Source organism: Gopherus evgoodei, chromosome 1 (assembly GCF_007399415.2).
Source record: "Gopherus evgoodei ecotype Sinaloan lineage chromosome 1, rGopEvg1_v1.p, whole genome shotgun sequence".
Classification (NCBI taxonomy): domain Eukaryota; kingdom Metazoa; phylum Chordata; order Testudines; family Testudinidae; genus Gopherus; species Gopherus evgoodei.
The window spans coordinates 48,133,027-48,154,858 of record NC_044322.1 but is presented as its reverse complement, the minus strand read 5'-3'; the positions used below and the strand labels follow the sequence as shown (position 1 = coordinate 48,154,858).

The 21,832-nt window shown below is 41.7% G+C and overlaps 1 protein-coding gene across 3 annotated transcripts in view; it reads left to right on the top strand.

Moving 5' to 3' along the window:
* Positions 1-21,504, top strand: part of LOC115652001 (coiled-coil domain-containing protein 169-like) — a 62,489-nt gene extending 40,985 nt beyond the window's left edge. The window contains exons 7-9 of one of the 3 annotated variants that reach the window (XM_030563423.1): positions 3,403-3,479; positions 21,026-21,070; positions 21,477-21,504. In XM_030563423.1, coding sequence (XP_030419283.1) covers positions 3,403-3,479; positions 21,026-21,053 — 105 coding nt within the window. In that variant the 3' untranslated portion in view covers positions 21,054-21,070; positions 21,477-21,504. Of the gene's footprint in view, positions 1-3,402; positions 3,480-6,654; positions 9,623-21,025; positions 21,099-21,476 lie in introns of those variants that run through there. The other 2 variants (XM_030563435.1, XM_030563413.1) reach the window with 2 other exon arrangements.
* The last annotated feature ends 328 nt before the right edge of the window (positions 21,505-21,832 follow it).

Sequence of the window (21,832 nt, the reverse complement as noted above, 5' to 3'; positions counted from 1 at the left end):
TGTTATTAAATGTAAATCATTAGACTGAAAAAAGGTTAAGAAAAAAGGTTGAAATTGAAACCAAACATTTTAATTGATTCGGAGGGGGAATTGTTTGGTTGGCGGAGGGGGTTGGTTTGTGAATATTTTCAAGATTTATGCTCTTCATCTTGATTCAAGGTGGGGAAAATATTTCAGATTCTTTAAAAATCTTTGTGGGACAGGGAAACAGTTTCCTACCCAGGTCTACCCATTATCCCTGCTCTAGTATTCGTTATTGCATCCAACATGGACGAGATCACCATGCTGTTGGTTGTTTCTGCTGAAATGAACAGAGCAAAATAGTGAACAGTATCCACCATAGGCTTCAGCATTAACTTCGCTTTGAGATGAATTGGCCATTTCACACCTTTCAGAGTTACTGTTGCCATCTGTCTGCAAGCTCAGGATGACAATACAATTCACATTTCAAAGAGATTCACAGTAGTAAGGGCTAGGTCTTATTGTTTTATAAAATGAAAGATTAGATTTTATAGCATAGTTGGATTTATTCTGCCACAAATTATTTTGCTGTGGAATACACAGGAGCTTTTCATACAAATTATAAGTTACCTTGAAAGCTTTACATTATAGCACCTCTTATTCTGAAAGAGATCTTATTTTTTAGATAGTGTAAAAGTAGTAGGTTAACATGATACTCCAGAACTCTGCACAATGAAGTGACTGTCATTGAATTGCCAGTATAGCTAACTGGGGTGAGAGGTTGTAATTAGCAATGTTTCCATGTGTTTGCACAGCAGGCAGGTGGTTCACTGTATGTAGTCATTGCTGCCTTAGGGAATGGAGGAAAATTGCTGAAAACAAATTTGCGGTGTTAGACCAGTAAATGCTGATGAATCTGGGGCTGGTAACATGAAGACACTCTGGGAGGAAGACAGTCATAAGTTAGGAAATAGTGTTGTTATGTCTAAACATAGCTAATGAGTGTGGCGTGTTCTTTTGTACTTAAATAATTGAGGCCACTGTTCAGCTAGGCACTTAAACACATGCCTAAGTTTAAGCACATGGTAATTCTATTGCTTCAAGTTAAGCATGTGCTTAAATACTTTGCTGAATCGAGACACTGGAAATAGATTCTGCCACCTGTGTTGTGCTTACTTCTTGAGTAATTCCATTGATGTCAAAATCAGTCATGGGCAGAAGAATCTGGCACATGTGTGTGTTGTTTTTTTTCCCCAATTTTATTAAACAACCCGCTGTCTTAGATCTGTCTTATGGAATTGGCAGAGGCTAAGGTGAAGGGGGAATTACCACTCATGGATGACTAAGCAATATTTCCATATGTATTGGGGCAAATGTAGCAGCAGGAGAACCATTGTTCTCTGACAACAATCAATTCCATAGATATTCTCTCTTAACTATATAGCTATAGATTATTCCATTTTGTTATTTTTCCTATAAGGTTAGCCTTCTCCTGTATGCTTAGTAAATCAAATACAATAGAACCTTTTTTCTTATTAATAGTTATTTAAAATATCAGCATAATGAATGCATTTCCTGAGAATTTTTTTATACCTGTTTGAGATCACCCTTGTAGCTTTTAGTGGGAATGGAGGTGGGAAGGAAAAGCTATTCAGAAAAATAGTTTCTTTTAAATACACCTCAACCTCGATATAATGCTGTCCTCGGGAGCCAAAAAATCTTACCGCGTTATAGGTGAAACTGCGTTATATTGAACTTGATTTGATCCACCGGAGCGCACAGCCCCGCTCCCCCCCCCCAAGCACTGCTTTACCACGTTATATCTGAATTTGTCTTATATCAGGTGGCGTTATATCGGGGTAGAGGTGTATCTTTTTCTTGTTACCTTGTTTTTTTTTCCAAAGTATATTCATCTTCTAAGTGTGTTTATGTGTTTATGTTGTCCGTTCCATAAGGTGCTAATCTTTTTTTAAGTGATACAGTTAAAATAAATGTAAAGGTTTCACAAGATTTAATATTCATCCAAAAGGCATTACTTTTTTTTTTTCCCCATCATGAAAGACTGGTTCTCAGACCACACACTATGGAACATCGATGGTCAGTGGAACTTTCCTTGTGGCTTGCAGAATGCAATATTTTGAGAACCAAGCAGTGGGGAAATGCGATAGGTCTTTAAGAGAACCTGTTTCTTAAAGTGGTACACAGAATTAAAAAAAAAAACTTCAAAAATTATTTCTCATAAGTCAGTGTCTTTAGTAGAACTCCCTGAAAGCAGACAATTTAACAGTGCTTTCCATAAATGAAATCCAGGCAGCTCTTACTCTGTCTTTACATGTATATTCTTTGAAAGTGTCTTCGTTTGAATTATAGTAGGCTTTGCCAGTACATTGTTAGTGAGAGTAGTTGTCTAATGCAGTACATACATGGAAGCACATTAGAAACCAGTGTATTTGTTATAACCAGTCACAGATGTGATTCCTTGCTGTGCTAGGTTCTTTCCCCTCTCATGAAGAATGCATTCACATATATTTTAAAGTATAACATTAAGATATAAAAATAATCCAAACCATATGCTTTGTTTAAATGGCATCAAAGAGATCCATGGCTCCGCGCTTTTAGAAAAAGTCATCTACGGCTCCCTAGTGTGGCCAGCTGTCTTGCTTTGCCTTATGCTCCCACAAAGCCCCTCTATGGGGGCTCTGTGGGTCTGGGAAGTTGGCAGGATTGTGTCAGTTTTCAACAAGCACACCCCAACCCACCAGCCACGGAAGCACTAAATTACTGCAAAGTAAGCCTGAAGCATTTTTCGTTGCTTCCCCCTCCATTCTATGGAAATTCATACAAGAGGATGTTTCTGGGGAGACAGTTGGACATGAGCCTGGAGGAGCTCAGCATCAAGGGGATCTGTGAGCCAAGGGACAAGAGAGAGAGTTTAAGTTCTCCCCACATTTTTGCTTTTTATTACCAAAGTTTTATAACTGCTTCTTGGATTTTATATATCCCAGTATTGTAGTAATGCTCTCTAGAGACAGCAGGGATGATGTAAATGCTGCACTCTTCTCACTTAATAATTTCATAATTCCAACAGCACAACAAAATCACTATAACTGTCATTATTCTATCTTTCCCATACAGGACAATACATAGGGGAAAATTGCTTGCAGTTGGAAAATACGGGATTCCTGTCCTAATTAGTAATACATGGATTCAAGTAATATAGTTTTTGATTCAGCAGAGAACTTAAACATATGATTATGTCTTGTTGATTTCAGTGGGACATAACCTTAAGCATGTGCTGTGCTTAAGCATGGGCTTAAATTCTTTGCTGAATCAAGGTCATAATTCTTGTCTTTTCTAAATCAACGTGAGGAGAATTTTTGCTTTCCTAACAACATATATACTTGGAGGATAACTTGTTTTATAAAAATTTGACCATTGCAGACATCAGCTACACTTAGAATTGCTGAGAGGCAGAAGACAGATGCAGTACGGATCAAGAAGGAAAACCAGATACTGAGGTAAATCTTTCATATTCGCTCCATTTTCTGATTTAATACATTTATCTAAATACTCTCCCTTGACTATCATAGCCCTCTATCCAAGATAAAGATTGCTGCAGATAATCTTACTGACAAAATATTGATGTCCGTATCACTCTTGGTACTGATTTTAAATCAGTTTATTACCTAACATAGACTATTACAGAATGATAGTACAGTACTCATACAATGTAAGTGGCCTTTGTGGAACCTAACAGAAGGTTTTGGCATCCTTACATATAAATCTCAGTCAAAAATAGGCCTTTTTGCTAAGTCTGCTCTTACATTCTCCAGTCCATTAACAGTAATGTAATTAAATGCTCAGCCTGGTTCTTCTCAGTCAATAGAGATCGTACAGCTGTCCAGCGGATGAGAAGGTGAGTAATTTTAGATGACCTCATATTAACACCTAATTGCTTAATAAATCAAAGCCAGTTTTTAGTTACACAGGTGCAAAAGAGTTTCCCCAAACTTTTTAAATGTGAAGAGCACCAACCTGTTTGAGGGAATTTAGAACATAAAAACGTGTGTCTGGGCTTAGCTCTGATAAAACAACTTTTAAACTGAAGCTGATTCTTTACTGGAAATGGAAACACTAACAAATCCTTAACTATATCATTGCAATTGAGCCATGATACAAATTGAGAACAGCTGTCCCATCATTAGATTATAAAAGCTAATTGATATGAAATAGTTTTCCCACCTGTTTTCTATTTTAACCTCTCACTCAGGACATGAATAAGATACATTCTGCAATGTTAACTCTATTCACCCGATTCCCTCTCTTTGGTCTCATGGTGAGAGTTCAGTAGATTACTGTTATTAGAGTAAGGTTTAATGTCTGCTACTAAGGATTCTTAAGATCCTTAAGTATTGTGTGGCTCTTAAGTACTTAATATGCAGCCCATAGGCAGTTTCTGCTCTGGCTGTGTTTTTATATAGCTCCTGTGGAGGAGGCCAGAGAGGACAGAGCCAGCATGTTTCTCCCTTACTCCCTCTGGAGGGACTAAGGAAACCAGCAACAGCCAGATATTGAATGCTGGCTGAATAGTAGTGCTGTTCCGTGGGTTTTAGACCAGTATTTATTTGGGAGTATTATGATAGTTGCTGTCTTTAATTCTTCTTATATTAGACAAAAAATAATTTCCTGTCGTTGTTCTGGAAAGATATATGTTGTGACAGATTACTACTGCATCACCGCCTCTTCTCAAAGCTGATGGTTTTGTAACCTCAGTCAGCACTTTTCAAATTACTTTATGCACATGATTGGATTTCTTCACCTTTTGCTTAGAATAATAGAATACCAGGACTGGAAGGGACTTCAGGAGGTCATCTAGTCCAACCCCCTGCTCAAAGCAGGACCAGTCCCCAGACAGACTTTTGCCCCAGATCCCTAAATTGTCCCCTCAAAGATTGAACTCACAACCCTAGGTTTAGTAGGCCAATGCTCAAACCACTGAACTGTCCCTGCCCCTGAAAGGAACTGACAGTTAGAGCCATGAGGGAGCTCGTAGGTTGCACTGCGTTGGCTTCTGTGGCCAACTGCTTAGAACTTTGAGCCTGGTGAGTTCCCCATCTTGGTCTCACCTGACAGCTTTTACCAAAGTGTGGTAATATGTCACAGTGTGTATCATCAGGAAGAAGCAAGCACAGGTGAGGAACCCCTTCAGCGTATGGAGAATTTAACAGAGAGCCATTGTCATTATTCCTCCATAAATACTACTGTAATGACTTTAAGACGGTGGGCCTGAATCTGCTCTCACTCACACTGATGCAAATTAGAAGTAATTCCATTTAAATTCTAGAGTAAAACTATGCAATAAATCTAGGCCTTGAGAATAACCTCATAATTTCCTCCAGCAGTTTCTGATTTAATTTCAACTGATATTTCAAAGCTTTGTCTTCACTGGGTTTCAAATCAGGTTAATAAACAATATCTAAACTTTGTTTAATCATGGTTGCTGGTACATTTTGGCTGAATTAGAAGCCAGATTAAATAGAGGTTCTTACCATGGTTCCTGGGTCAGGTCAGATGGGGCTTTAGACACTTGCACAACGGTAGAAAAACATGGGAACTGGAGGATGGGGAGATATTGATCTGTCTGTCTGTACTCAGTTCTGCAACAATTCCTCATTGATTACTGAGTCAGATTCAAGACTTTGGCCCTGATCTTCAAAGCTTTAAATGGAAGCAGGCCCCATATACTGCTCATGATTGTTAGAACAATAGAACTTGGCAACCTCAAAAGTGAAACTAGAGAGCACTGGAGATGGTTCTTTCTTGGCAGCTTGTCCAGAAACCTGCAACTCATTCCCAGAACATATGAAATGACTGCAACTTTCACCATTGAACAATATGCAGAATATTTCTCCAATCATCAGCGCACACACACATATGTATGCAATTGATATATATTCCCTTCCTCCTTTCTCAGATGGGTGAGAGAGAAACTGAAACCTTGTATGTTAGACTATATAAAATGCTCAGATACTGCAAGGATGAATAGAGAGATACTTAGCTGTTTTGCATAATAGAGAGATGCTGCCTGCATCCTCCTGAGAATGGCTTTGTGGATTTACTTAGTCATTTTTCTTCCCTTGGAAATTCTGTTCTGTAGTCCTATAAATTACATTTTATGATCCAGAAGTAGATAAAGAACGCTTTATAAAGCTTAGGGGAGTTATTCCCATGAAGTGAATGTAAACATGTTAGTCAGCTACCAAAGTTTTATAGGTAAGGGCATGGTACTTAAGACCAGGCTCTCTCGAGGATACTGCCTGCAGAGAGCTCTAATTACAGGTGCAGACAGTAATTTCCATGTCTTGATCAGGAGCATATAATTGGTGAAAATGTCTCCCCAGCCTGCTGCCTTCCTGTTTATACAAATGTTTAATATTCTCTTCATGTTCCTTTAAAATTTCATCATTTAAATAATATAAAGTTATTCAGGAATGATGAGATGAGGATTGGGATTTGAACACAGAATAATTAAATGCTCTATTAACCTCACACCCAGAAAGAAACTGTTTATTCATTAACCATAATAATCAGTTATTTTAAAATAAAAAGCATGCCAATTCCCAACAGTTCAAGTTTCCGGAGCATCATCGTGTAAGTGACATATAATGACTAACCTTTCTGACTTTCTTTCAGAAGAAGACATAATGTTCCAGAAAATCAAAGGATTCTGGATCCAAAAAAAGGACCAATTAAAAAGACTGCAGGAGTGAAACAACTTCCAAAATTAAAGCACTGACTTAATATTCTTAACAAGAACTTCCAATCACTTTTATTCTTGTTTCTGTATATTTAGCTAAATGTTTCTGAAGAAAAATGTGTGTACCACATTGATTTAGGACACATTCCAATAACAATAGCTACTAATGAAGATCTGTGTGACTCCTGGCAGCTTCAGAGGCTCCCTATTCTGAGGGAAAAGTAGCCCTCTGTAATCCTGTGAAATAGTTCATTGGGCAGTTCCTGGGTGCCCTCTTAATGCTGGCGAAGTCTGACCCTTCCCGGCCTGATTGTCAGATGTAAAAACTGAATCAAGGAATCAAGTTGGGTCATTCAGGGAATCACTTAAATGCCTTATGCTAGGCAGGTTCTTCCCCACTTTGACTCCACAGCCAGTCATTGAAAAAAATTTAAAGGGTCTGTGTTTAGAGCTCAGTGAGGGAGGAGAAGAAGAGAGGAGTGATGTGACCTGAAGAGTAACCCTACTACCTATACCAGAAGAAAAGGGGAATACTCCATTAGAAATAGACACTTAGCACACAAGCTACTGGGGAACCTCCCTTGATTACTAGAGGACGGGAAAACAGATGGTTCTTTCTAGAAAGACAACCACAATTTTCAGATTCCAAGGCTAGAAGGGACCACTGTGATCATCTAGTTTGACCTGTATACCACAGGCCCGAGAACTTCCTCAGAATAATTCCTACAGCAAAGCATCCAATCTTGATTTAAAAATTGCTGGCGAGGGAGAATCCTCGATAACTCTTGGTAACTAGTTCCAATAGCTAATTACTCTGTGTTAAAAATGTATGCCTTATTTCCTGTCTGAGATACTGCCTCCCCTTTGGCTGATTGGCTCTCAGCTTGCAAACAATCAGGTTCTGGTCAGGTTCCCAGCAGTGGGCTGGGGACAGGGCACACCTATGGCATTCGGGAAGCAGAGCTGGGTGGCGTAACAGTGGAGTCTCTTCCCTGCTGGCATGACAGAGAGGCAGCCAAGCCAAACATGACTGATTCTGTGACCTGGCACATGGGGTTGCAAGACCACTCAAATTTTGCCTGCCCACTCCTTTGTCACACCAGCAGGGAAGGGGCTCCACTGTTACGCCACCTACCTCTGGTCAAAGGCTAAGCCAGGGGGCCTGGGGCTTTGTTGCACCCCTGGTTTCTTAACTCTCAGGTATCCCTTTAAAAAAAGCTCTGCCTGCTAGAAGCCAAGCTTGGAGTCAGTCTCATCCTCCCAGGGCTATGCAGCACAGTTCCTTCTACCCTTAGGGCTGTCTATGTTCCATGAACTGCCTGGCTTTGGCAAGGAAGACAGAGCAATTCTAGGACTGGCCTGTAAATGGCCATGCTAAAAGGGATGGCTTCTGCACAGCTGGTATCCACAGCCTTCAGTAGTTTGCATGGCTTGGAATTCCACTGCTATTTTCAGCTGGGTAGGGCCCACTGTGTAAACCAAAGTTTGAATGTTTTGCGAATGTCCCCAAACAAATATTGTTATGTAAAGATTCTTCAGAGTGTACCTATTGTGAATGAAGGGTTCTATCTTAAAATCCTATGTATATTTCTTGTTTGCTGGTGTATGTGTTTTAGTATATGATATCTAAACTTACAAACTTATGTTTCCCTCTAAGGCCCCGATCCTGCAAAGACTTCCAGTGTGCTTCAGTAGGACTGCTCCCATGTATCATTGCAGATTTGGGGGCTGAGTAGTACCATCCTTTTAAAGTCTGCCCTGTAAATCACCACTGAGGGATTATTTGAAGTATTTTGAATTATATCTTCAATCTTAAGCATGCGATTGTTGCAGTTTCTTTGCCAACAATATTTCAGTAATTGAACTTTGGCAGGCCCTTTTTCTTTCTTTCTTTCTTTCTTTTTTTTAACTGCAGAACAGCAAAGAGAATGTTTTGGTATTTAAAAGTCAGCCTTCTAGGTTAGATTTAAAAAGCACTCTTCAGAATACATCTGATTGATGGACTCTTTTTATTTTAAGAGCTTCTGTAGCTCTTCACGGTATTCATTAAAGCTTTTTGTCTCTTTAAGAGCAGTGCTAATAGCATCGTTTCTTATCACTGGCAGCATTAAAGTGAGGCTACAATTAAACTCATAGAGAGAGAACATGATGTCATTACAGTTCTTGTTTTCTTGCATTTTAGCAATGATATACAGCATATTCATTATGGAAACACCATTTCCTCATCTAGATGGAGATTTATAAGATATTTATGCTGTTTCTATGGTACAGCTGGTATGGTTCTTTAACAAGCAGACTGCTCTGTCTGACCCTTTTAGCCCCAACAACTGTCAAAAGCCTAGCACCAATGATTAGGTTAACATCATTCTGTTCTAGTTTTTCCATATGGAAAGTTTTCAGATTCTGATTGTTCTGGCATTTGTCATTAGTGAGAGGTTGGGTGGGGAGGAGAGGGAGAGTAACATAATGCTCCCATTAGCATAAAAGTTAAAGAACATCTGCTAATAGTGGAGGTGATCCCATTTTTGGATACAGAGGGGCATACTCTTTTGTCTGTATCAGGTGGGTGTCAGCATAGTCAGCTGTGATCATTTTAATAGACTTGAAGGAACTAGAACCTTGCACACTGATACAGGCAGAACAGCTGCTAGTGATGACTCAGACTTTCATAGCACAGATTTTTTCCACAGGTACCATGTGACTGGTCCTTACTGAGGACATACATTTGAAGTTTTAAATGTTAACCATTTATTTAGTTTTCTGCTTGTTCTGATGATGTGGAAGAGTAGCAGAGTAGAACACTGTGTCAACCAGCCAGGGGAGGCAAAGGCTAAAAACAGAAACAAAATCTAACATTTAAATCTAACATAGCAGTTTTCAAGTATAAAAGGTTGTTACAAGGAGGAGGGAGAAAAATTGTTCTCCTTAACCTCTGAGAATAGGACAGGAAGCAATGGGCTTAAATTGCAACAAGGGCAGTTTAGGTTGGACATTAGGAAAAACTTCGTAACTGTCAGGGTGGTTAAGCAGTGGAATAAATTGCCTAGGGAGGTGGTGGAATCTCCATCACCGGAGATTTTTAAGAGCAGGTTAGACGAACACCTGTCAGGGATGGTCTAGATCAGTGGTCTCCAAATTTTTTTGATCGCGCACCCCTATCAGTAAAACTTTTTTGAGCACGCACCCCCAATATATGTATATTTATGTATAAATTATATACATGTGCTACTACACTAATATGTACATTGTAAAACATACACAAAAAGTAGAAATTTAAAAGGATGAGATAAAGGTGAAATAAACAATATTTTTTAATTATTTTATTTATTAAAGGTACAAAACCTTTTTGCTCTCACAAAAAATTATTAATATTTTTAGTGAGAACAGTGTCATTGAATATGCTTATTTCTGAAAATCTTGGTTTAATACTTTGCGATACAACCATTCAAAAGTCTGGATTAGCGTAGGGTGTAGGAGGGGGCTCAGGGTGGGGTGCAGGGTCTGGGAGGGAGTTAGGGGTGGGAGAGCACTCAGGGTGGAGGTGTGGGAGGAGGCTCAGGGCTAGGAGGAGCAGGAGGTGCAGGGCAGTTGTCTGGGGCAGCTCCTGTTTGGTGCAGGAGGCTCTGCATGGCGCAGCACCACTCCCATGGCTGCGATTCTGGGAGCTGCCCCCCACCAGCCCCAGCAAGCAGGACCACCCGGAATGCAGGGGCTTTAGGGGCTGCAGAGCCCTGGGCTAAGGGGACCCAGGGGCCCTTGCCTGCAGCTCTAAAGCCACTTTCAGAATGCAGCCCTGCAAGTACGGGTCGCAGGACTTGGGAGACGCAGGGGCAGCCGCACAGCCAGCAGCTGGAGAAAAGCGGCGCTTTCCCCTTCAAAGCACCGCTTCTCTCCAGCCGGCTTTGAAGAGAAAGCACCGCTTCTCTCTGGCCGCTGGCTGCGCGGCTGCCCCTGCTCCTCCACGAGCCAGGAAGGGGCTTTAGAGCTGCAGACCAGGGCCCTGCAGCCCCTAAAGCCCTGCATTCTGGGTGGCCCTGCCTGTGGGGGGACAGCTTCCCTGCTCCCTCCCTCCTCTGGCCTCCCCCGGACTCCCCCCCTTTTTTTCCCTCCGGCAGCGCTCCTCCTGCCGCGCCTCCCAGTGGATCATCTTATGCACCCCCTGTGGTGCGTGCACCCCACTTTGGAGACCACTGGTCTAGATAATACTTAGTTCTTCCATGAGTGCAGGGGAGTGGACTAGATGACCTCTTGAGGTCCCTTGCAATCCTATGATTCTATGATTAAGCTGCTTATTTAAGCCTTAAAACATTGGGGTTTTAGCAGATTCTTTCTTTATCTATAAACTGTGGTTTGAGAAATTGATACATATAAACACACACTTTACTCTCAGCAGAGATGCGTTTTGAGTTTCCGTTTCTTCTCCAAGCCCTTTCGGACCTAAGAGCAATGTGAGGGACTAGAAAAGAAAATATTGTTTCTGTGTAAAAAGAGGGGTCCTTTTATTTCTGGCTGCAAGTGTGTTGGGTTTTTTCTTTTTACTTGAATTTAACTCTTGTACTGTTATATTTTTTTTAGCAGCTTTCCTGTGCTATGGTATTTTGTTTTTTGGCAGAGGGGAGGAGGGGCATTATTTGGGGTTTTAAATTGTCTTGGTTTATTTTGTATGATTTATTCTTCCCGTACTGTCCAACTCTTCTGTGTGGCTTTCCTTTCTAATATTTTTCTCTGGATTAAAATGGTTTTGCTCATATTTGCATTAATGAGTAGTATTTGTACTTGTATTGCATCTTTCATATGAGGATTTCAAGGCATTTAAACATTAATTAATTCTTGCAATATACTCCATACTTCTCAGTTATCCCCATTTTACATATGGAAAACTGAAGCAGTGATTCGGGGCCTGTTTACTAAGGATAAAATAAAAATACAGTCTGGTTTAGAATACTGTTGTGCACTGACCCAATTATGGTTCTATTTTGTGGTGTAACAAGCCTAAGGAAAGTTCTATCACTGTGGAATTTAAGCTTAGAGGTTAGCTAAAGCTTTGGATACTCCAAAGATGCAAAAGAGGCCACTGGATTCTGAATCTGATGCTATGATGAGAGAACGAGTTGAGCTGAGGGTACAGAGAAAGTCAGGATCAGAGTCCAAGCCTTGAATGTAGTTAAAGTTTTGTCTGCACTACACAGTGGAATTGGGTCCCCAAACATGATTATTCTGATCCACTAACACAGGGGTAGGAAATCTATGGCATGGATGCCGAAGGCAGCACATAAGCTGATTTTCAGTGGCACTCATAGTGCCCAGGTCCTGGCCAATGATCCAGGGGGCTCTGCATTTTAATTTAATTTTAAATTAAGCTTCTTAAAAATTTTGAAAACTTTATTTACTTTACATATAACAATAGTTTAGTTATATTATAGACTTATAGAAACAGACCTTCTAAAAAACATTAAAATGTATTACTGGCACATGAAACCTTAAATCAGAGTGAATAAATGAAGACTCGGCACACCACTTCTGAAAGGTTGCCGATCCCTTCACTAACAGAAGGTAACCCAGGTAATACCAAGCATCAAGTAACAAGTTAGATTTCCTGATGCCCTTAGCCCAGTATTACATAGAAGTAACTCCACTGGCTTCAGTGAAATTACTGTGATTAACACTAGTGTACTGAGCACAGTCTCAGGCCCCCTGTCTTCCTCTTTTTAGCTTTATAAAGCTATCATTGTCACTTCTGATTTCTGGAGGGGGTAGACAAAGGGGGTTTTTGGTAACACCTGTCCCAGGTTTTTAATTTGGGGTTTTTCTTAAAGCTGCAGCTCTTGGAATCAGAACCATAGGGTCAGAAGGGACTGCAGGGATCATCTAGTCTAACCCTGTGCCAAGATTCAGGATTTGTTGTGCCTAAATGATCCAAGATAGATGGCTATCCAGCCTCCTTTTTAAAACCTCTAGTGATGGAGATTCCATGACTTCCCTAGGTAGTCTGTTCCATTGTCCTGCTGTTTTTACAGTTTGGAAGTTTTTCCTGAGATTTAATCTAAATCTGCTCTGCTGTTGCCTCTTGCCCTGCCCTCTGTGGCAAGGGAAGACTTTTTTTTCACTACAAAAGTCTTTTTTTTTTCTCTTACTAATAAGAGCTCATCTTAATTAATTAGCCTCTTAAAGTTGGTATGGCAACTTCCACCTTTTCATGTTCTCTGTATGTATATATATCTTCTTACTATATGTTCCATTCTATACATCTAATGAACTGGGCTGTAGCCCACGAAAGCTTATGCTCATATAAATTTGTTAGTCTCTAAGGTGCCACAAGTACTCCTGTTCTTTTTGCGGATACAGACTATCACGCTGCTACTTTGAGACTTTTTCTCCATCTTTCTTATGGCAGCCTTTCAAGTATTTGAAGACCATTATCATGTCCCCCCTTAATTGCCTCTTTTCCAAATTAAACATACTCCGTTCCTTCAGCCTTTGCTCGTATGGCTTGCATTCCAACTCTTTGATCATTTTTGTCACTCTCCTCTGGATCCTTTCCAGTTTCTTTACATCCTTTCTGTATAGCGGTGATGAAAATTGAAGTCTTGAGTGTGAGAATCAAAGCTTTTAAAGTAGATAGCCTCGTGGTTGCAGAGAAAAGCTTTATAACATGAACAAAAGGCTCAAACACCAGAAGGCAAATAAACTAAGTTTATTAATTTTCAAATTATGATTTGTATGGGGCCTGACTGATTTTTAGTGCTTTCTTGGCAACACTGTATTCGTCTTCTATAACATAAAAAAATATGAACATCATGGTACATGAAAAGGGTTAGCTAGTGACTGGGGAACTGATTATGTAATAAATTAATATTGCCCCAGAATGCAGAATCCAGAGACCCTAATTCTAACTATATGCATACTGAGGCTATTCTTAACAACAGACAAGATATTTAATTGTTGGTGGACTTAGTTTGAAGATGGGCTCACTATACAAATCAGTAAAGAAGTGCATGTGTCATTCCCCTCCTACTTCCCCAATTTCTCCGAGATCGTATCTACATTAGGAAAAATGGGATGTATAATTCATCCTGATGCAGCTCCATTGGCAGCAGCAATAGTGGAAGGTGCCATGTAGGCATGACAACAGTGATGACAAGGCAGTAAAAATAAATAAATAAATCTATGCCTTGCCTACACTATAACTTCTATCAACATTACCCCGAGCAGAGAGCTATAGCTAAGGTTATGTGCACACTGAAGTTTTCTGAACGTCTCCCCGTGTTGCAGTCTCATCAGTGCAGTTCTGCTATAGCAAGAAACAATGGGAATGCCAGAGTTTACTGGTATCTTTACCAGTGCTGTCTAAACATGCGCAGAATAGGCCTGGATAATATGGTGGTAAAAATGTTTGTGACTAGCCTCTGATAGCACTAGTGTTGTGATAGTGGTGGAAGATTTTCAGAAAGACCTCGATGTAGACAAGACCTCACTGTGCAGCATGTATCATCTGGGACATTCTCTGTTCCGTGTCAACTTTGACAGTGGACAGTCAAGACTGTGGCCTGCTCTTCACTAGGGCCTCACCCAGTTTCAGCCATCATTGCTCAACTGACTAGCCAAGGGCACCAGAACCTCTGCAGAAATTGGGGGACTGAGGCCAAAGTGCCCTCTCTTTCTCCACGCTGCCTGCTCCAGCAGTGAACCAGCTGCCCTCTCTTTCTTCTGGTGCCATAGCTGGCAAAAAATGTAATTGCAGCACCACCCTGGCAAACTATTTTTCTGCTGGGGGAAAAAAATCTGCAGGGGACATGAAATCTGCACTTACATTCCTTTTGTTGAAAGCGGGAGCAGTGTCACCAGCATAATTACAGGGCTGCAATTTGCAGCTCTCTAGGGCAAGGCACAAATCTGCCATTTGAACTGGTACAAAACTTCTCCAGTTGGTAAACTACACTGGAGCAAATGGAGTGTTTTGCTTTGGTCCACTAGGGCTTTGCATTGATGGCTGAAATCTCCAGCACAGACCAGGCTGGAGAATCAAGTTACCCGAGGGTGGAAGGCACTAGGTGAAAGGAGACCACTCAGTCCCCTCTCCCAGTGGAACAAAAATCTGAGCTGAGCCTCCTGCTTCCCTGCTCTGTCTCACAGTCTGAGCCCAGACAGCAGCTGCTCAAGAAACATGAACACCTCAAGTTGTTATTTTTCTCAGGCCCCTCCACCAGGGCAGCCCCCAATGTGAAGAGACCCAGCGAGCCCCATCCTGGCCTCAGTGCAGGAACACCGAGTCCCTTAAGGCAGGGAGCTGGACTGAGCCCTGGCCCGCCCTCAGTGCAGGGAGACTTGAGGTGAGCCAGCAAGACCCATCCTGCCCTCAGTGCAGGGACACCGAGTCTCAGCACGTGGAGATTCAGCACACCCTGCCCTGCCTTCTGTGATGTATATGGTGCTTGGAAAGATGAGGTCCCCACACTGAAAAGCTTATGCTCTGTTAGACAGAGAGAAACTAATAAGCTTCAGATGGGAGAAAACAACAGTACGGAAACTGGAAGCCTAAACTGGAACATCTAAGCAGAAGCAGTAAATTCTAAGTATGGATTAGATCTTCCAGTACAAGATCATCCGTATAGTATATTTCTAAAGCTGTGTCCAATCTTCCTTTGTTTTTAAATGTCCCATGCAACATGGCATCCTTGGTTATACTGAGGATTAGTTTTGCAGGTTCTTGCAGGAAGCTTATCCTTTCAGCCTAAATGTTTGTGTCTGGTTTGGTGATGATAGTGGTTGTTTTTACTCCTCCGTCTCCAGTTATAACTCCCATACCACAATGCATTCCTCTGTATCCATGTGTTCATAATCTTTCAAATAATTTGAGTGGGATCTTGTGTGGAACTTCTAAACCTGTTGCCACACTAACAAAATTGTGTGTGTGGGAAGGGTTAATGTTTCTACAACCATCCCTGCCCTTAACATCTGCATTTGGAGATGTGTAAAATTCACTACAGCCTTCTCTGACACTAAATGTCTAACTTTTATGGGATTTGGCAAACCAGAGTACAAAAATTGCTCTGAAACAGAGGTCATCAGCTGTCACCGATCCTGTCAGATCTGTTCTGGGTGGATAACACTGACATGAATAACAACTCACTAAAATGCAGAAGTGATTTACTTTAAGCACTTGAGCATCTGCTGTTACTAATTATGGGATTACCAGGCTCCAGGTTGTAGCATGGGGAGTACTGTCTACACGCAATCTTTCAGTGGTGGGTTCTTAGCTATTCTCTCTCCTTTCTGACCTGTCAATCCCTTAATTTTTAAGATTTTACTTTTGAGTTGAAGCTACTAACTTTGGTTATGGGATAGGAAATGGAATAATTAGTAGAAAGGTAGAAATTATAGCAATCTACATGTTTAACATCCACTTTGACTGCAGATTTAGATTTCAAATAGTTAATGCAATTGATAAAAGTCTTTTTTCAGACACTGATTTTTTTTATTATGAAGAGTCATAATTAGCATTGTGATGGGTTCCCCCCTGGGTGCTACCTGGAACTGGGGTACCACTGAGCCCTCCTGACTCACCAGCCTGGGCTACCTTTTTCTTGTACTGCTGTGACAAGCTGCCAAGCCCTCTGCAGGCTTTAGCCTGCACTTTTTCCAGCACACATACAGGTAGGGACACACCCAGCTGCAGTTACATGCGGACACTGTGACCAGCCCCTGCATGGGAAGGCTAGGGAACTTCCCAGCTACTCAGGCACCCACCCCTTCTGGAGTGTAAACCCAAGATGATACCATCTTGTGCTGCCCCCTCCCACAATGTGGAGAGGAATACACAACAGCTTTCTGCCCCAAGTTATGACTCCCACACAAAGCAAAAATAAGTTTATTAACTACAAAAGATAGATTTTAAAGTGATTATAAGGGATAGCAAAGAGATCAAAGCAGATTACCTAGCAAATAAACCAAAATGCAAATCAAGCTTAATATACTAAAGAGATAGGGTGAGGATCTGCTATTCATATCCAAAGTGATGATACAAGCAGGCTGCAGATTCTTAAGGGGAAAGGTTCACCGTTTACAGCCTAGAATCCCCAGGTATTCCATTCACAGGCTAAAAATTCCTTTAGCCTGGGTCCAGCACTTCCCCTAGTTCAGTCCTTGTTCCTCCGGTGTTTCTAGGAGTCTCTGTGGGTGAAGAGTCAGTGACGAACCTTGATGTCATTCCCCTGCCTCATACAGCTTTTGCATATGGCAGGAACACTCTGCTTCAAAGCTTGGTTCCCATGCCAGTCAGTGGAAAAATACTGATATTCCAAGATGGAGTCCAGAACCAGGTGACCTGGTAATATGTCCCTGTAGGGCCATAGAAGCCATTACTCGAGGCTGTGTGTAGCATCCTAAGGAAAGCTCCCCAGATGACAGATAAGCTTCTCCTAAGGCTATTGTTCTCTCTAATGGCTCATTAACTTGAACGGGCACTTCCCAGACAGCCATCTAGACTGAGACCCTTTTGCCTAGTGGATGTTGCCAAGGAATAGCTACATGTGAAATAGATACATAGCCAATATTCATAAGTTCAGATACAAAAATGATCCATGCATACAAATAGGATAAGCATATTCAGCAAATCATAACCTTTCCAATGACATCTCACATGACTTATCTTGCATAAAAGACATCATAATTGTCATAATCATATCATAATATCACTTTGAAGATTATGGGGTGCAGTATAACAAGCATGTCCTGAAAAAGTTGTAAAAAGAAGGTAGAGATGGAAAAGATGTTATGTCCTTTAGCACGTGGCCTTGCTAATGAAGAATTATTTCCTGTATTCCATTCCACAATGCTTCGATTGCAAAAATGGGGGTCCACCACTTCTCTTAGGAGGCTCTTCCACGTCTTGCTATAAAATTGGTTTTGTGCTGATCAAGACAATCTTTTTTTCCCTAGTTTCCTTCCATTACTGGTATACCCCTTTGTGCCCTAACCAATCCATCTCTCCTTAATATTTTACAGTTTTATGGTACTTAAACCATTTTATTTAAACTCTTTTTGCTTCTGATGTTACTTAAAGTCTGAGCCTTAGGAAGATTTAATGGCATGCCTCTGAGTTTGAGCACTGGCCTTGTGACTCATCAGTACCTCCTGGCCAAATATGTACAGGAGCCTGTAGCACCTCTTTTTTTTTTTCTTTCAAGAGCTCTGTGCTCATCCAAACATTGTTTATGCTGATGCCCACTGTGTCCTAAGTGCTTATTAGATAGAAAAGAAGGAAAGGCGGCTGCCCCAAAGAGCTTGCTTTGGAATTGCTGCCGAGGAAAGAAAGCTGGGAAATGGAAAGGAAAACCTCCTAAGAAGTAAAAGGACAGAAAGAACCCCAATTTCTTTCCAGCCAAGGTTGTTTGACAGAAAATCCTTCTGTGGAAAGTGGAAACAAAAGCTGAAAATAGATTTATTTGTTTTTTAGACCGTGTCTACATTAAAGCTATAAATGGTTTACTCCAACCCAATTACAACATGGTCAAAATGTGGCTGGGATTCATCTATGTCCCACCCATGCTAAACTCTTTGATCATGTTATAACAAAGTCACTCAGTTATTCCTGTTCAAACCTATTTGAGATAAGGGTTTGCACATAAGTATTTGGGGCAAGATCTGGCCTACAGAATCTTTGCCTTGAAGTTTTGGGGGAAGAGTAATGCATTTCACAGGAACACTTTTGTTTGTCCTAGAGAAATTGAGACAGTTTCCAATAAGTTATCCTATAGAACAGTATCTGCAAAAGTTTCCTTAAACAATACATTTTTCAGGACTATTTTGAGTCAAAAACTGTTGGAGGCAAAGAGTACATATCTGCTTTTGACTTGTTTAGGGAGAATTTATTGTAATGGGATCCCCAGGGTACAACCTGTACTGGGATACCACTGTGCCCTCTTAACTGTCCAGCCTGGGCTGTCTCTCACAATGCTTTGCTAGTTTCAAGCAGCAAACCCCTCTGGGCACTGTTATCACTCAGCAGAACAGCATGTGGAGCCCCACACCCAGCTAGATTGAATGAATGCTCCCAGAGCCCCTCATGAATCTCACAGAGGCACCAGCCAATTCTCCAAAGCCCCCAGCCTTGTATCTGCCTGACCAGTTAAGTTTATTACCCAGTCCACCCCTCCCTGAATGTGGAGAGGACACAAGTCTTTGTAACCTGAGCTGAGATTTCCCAAGCATTTCAACGAAACCGCACAGTTTTAGGAAAAATATAAAAGAGATTTATTAACTCCAGAAAGCTAGATTTTCAGTTATGATAAGCAGGAGGCACAAAAAGGTCAGAGATAGTTACCAAAGAAAATAAAAGGTAAGTGCAATCTTAAACCTTATTACACTAGGCTGGGGTGGGCAAACTTTTTGAGCTGAGGGCATCATCTGGGTGGGGAAATTGTATGCAGGGCCGGGGCAGAGGGTTGGGGTGCGGGAGGGAGTGTGGGGTGTGGGAAGGGGTGCAGTGTGCAGGAAGGGGCTCAGGGCAAGGGATTAGGTCAGAGGAGGAGTGCAGGGTATATGAGGGGGCTCAGGGAAGGGAGTTGGTGCAGGAGGGGGCTCAGGGCAGGGGATTGGGGTGCATAGGGGTACAGGGTGCAGCAGGGAGCTCAAGGTAGGGGGTTGGGGTGCAGGAGTGGTCCGGGGTATGGCAGGGGTTTCAGGGCAGGGGGTTGGGGTGTACAAGGGTGCAGAGTGCAGCAGGAAGCTCAGGGCAGGGGGTTGGGTGCAGAAGGGGTGTGGAGTGTACGAGGGGGCTCAGGGCAGGGAGTTGGAGTGCAATAGGGGTGCAGGGTGCGGCAGGAGGCTCAGGAAGGGGGTTGGGGTGCACAGTGGTGCAGGGTGCATGAGGGGGCTCAGGGCAGGGAGTTGGGGTGCAGGAGAGGTACGAGGTGCAGGCAGGGGGCTCAAGGCAGGGAGTTGCGGGGTGGGGTACAGGAGGGGTTCGGGCTTCAGCCTGGCACCACTTACCTCAAGCAGCTCTGGGATGGCAGCGGCACACACCAGGGCAAGGGCAGGCTCCCTGAAGGCCTGCCCTGTCCCCGGCCCTGCACCGCTCCAGGAAGCGCTGAGGTTCCCTGTTCCCAGCCAATGGGAGCTGCAGGGGGCAGTGCCTGGAAGCAAGGGCAACGCATGGAGCCCTATGCGCCCCCACCCAGGGGCCGCAGGGATGTGGTGCAGTCAGCACCGTGGGCAGGATCCAAAGCCCTGAGGGGCTGCATCCGGCCCGCTGGCCGTAGTTTGCCCACCCCAGCAGTAGGCAGCATATGGATTAAGCAGTTTTCTCACCCCACTGTCACCCTATGTGTGTCTGAAAAGAAAATCACAGTTTCCATTTGGAAATGTTTGTTGTGTGCTTTTGTGGTTTTATAGCCATGAGACATTAAGACTGAACTACTGCCCAATCAGTAAAAGGGAAGTTCCATAATCCTCTGCTACCCTGGAGTATTTCAATGATCTATAGCCTTTCTTGCTGTCTGAAGCCTTGTAAATGCGGAGCTCTATATGAAGTAGAAATGAACCATTAGTGTTATGGAGACATAGTGCAGTAATATTAATGGTTTGTTTCTGTTTCATTGTTTTGGTGTTTGACAATAGAAGAATCTTGTCCTAACACTTGTATAAAATAGGTTTCCCCGATGCCTCTTTATATTAACATTGGAATAGAAAAACACTGAAGGAGAGAGAAAGCACTCAGAATTAAGTGAGATCGAAAAGCCTTTTCACTGAGAAATGGCAGGTATAGAAGAAGGGGCCTGAATAACCTGTTAGCTATTTGCAATTTGGAGAAAATAACTATTCCAATATGTATGCCTCCATGAATAGTCCTGTTTGCATGTTATTTCTGCCTTTCTATTTATTATTACGTGTATAGAGAACTTAAAGTGTTCAGCACACTTTAGGAACATGTAAAGGAGTACAAAGACAAAATGTACAAAGTGCTTTGACTCTGGCTTTGTCTGTAGAGTGTGCGTGCGTGTGTGCGTGTGTGTGTGTGTGTGTTCATGCCCAGCAGAAAATTCACTTTTTTCCTTTTAAATTATAAAATTATGTAAGCTGGTCTTAAATAGACTGGGTCTGTAACCTCTAATACAAAAAAATATTAAAGGACCTCAGGCGGCCATTTACACAGTGGTGATCAATGGAAACATTCTGCACTAAAGTCAATTAGAAAAGCCGGCAATTCTTGAAGGTTTTTATGCAGCAAGACTCAATGTGTACAGAAATAATGCTACTTTTTTCCTAAGTTTGGTATTGTTTTAATGTGAGCCATTTCTTTTTCTACAGATGCTTTTTCTACAGTGCAGTGATCTGATGCTAAAGCTACTGCAGGTGTGTGGTTCTTAATCAGGTGGCAGAAACGCATTAATAGAAAGCATAGAGGTCATCCCTTGAAAGCTGACTGCTTTACTTATTTACTCACTTTCTGCGCTCAGAGCAAAATTAGAGGAAACTTGCAATACAAAAAAAATCAGCTTCTATGGTGTAAAGTCAGAGCTGGTGGCTAAAGGAATATTGGAAATGCAACAGGTATCTGGCACAAAATGATTGCTATTTGGGGATTATAAATAAATATTTTAAAAGAGAATACTAGTCAGGATTTGTTAACTCTTAGAATCTGTGTGAAAGACTTTCTAACTAAATCTTTTGATACAAAGTCTTTTAATGACTATAACTTTTAGTGGGCATTACCATAACAGTTTCCCTGTTTGGCTTTTTTTGTTGTTTTGTTTTTCAGGAGAAAATAGCCATCTTATTAGTTGGAGGAGATGCTGCTGTTGAAAGTACAGTAGAGATTATAGAGGAATTATTTCTGTTGCCATCGCGTTTCTTGGATGAGTACACATTCAGTGTGATCTTTTTAAAGATGAATTCTTTACCGACTACAGAGGAATATAAAGCTATCAGGCTAATTAAGTAAAAACAAAACCTTCTAAAATTCTTGCAACTTTATTCTAACGGTGTAATAACTGTAACTAACTGAAAGCTTTTACATAGCCTTTATTTTCTTCTGGCCTTAGTTATTCAGGCTGCTATCTACAAAATTGAACCAACTTTCTTTTGCTTTATGTGCGTCTTGCACTCTCCCTGCAC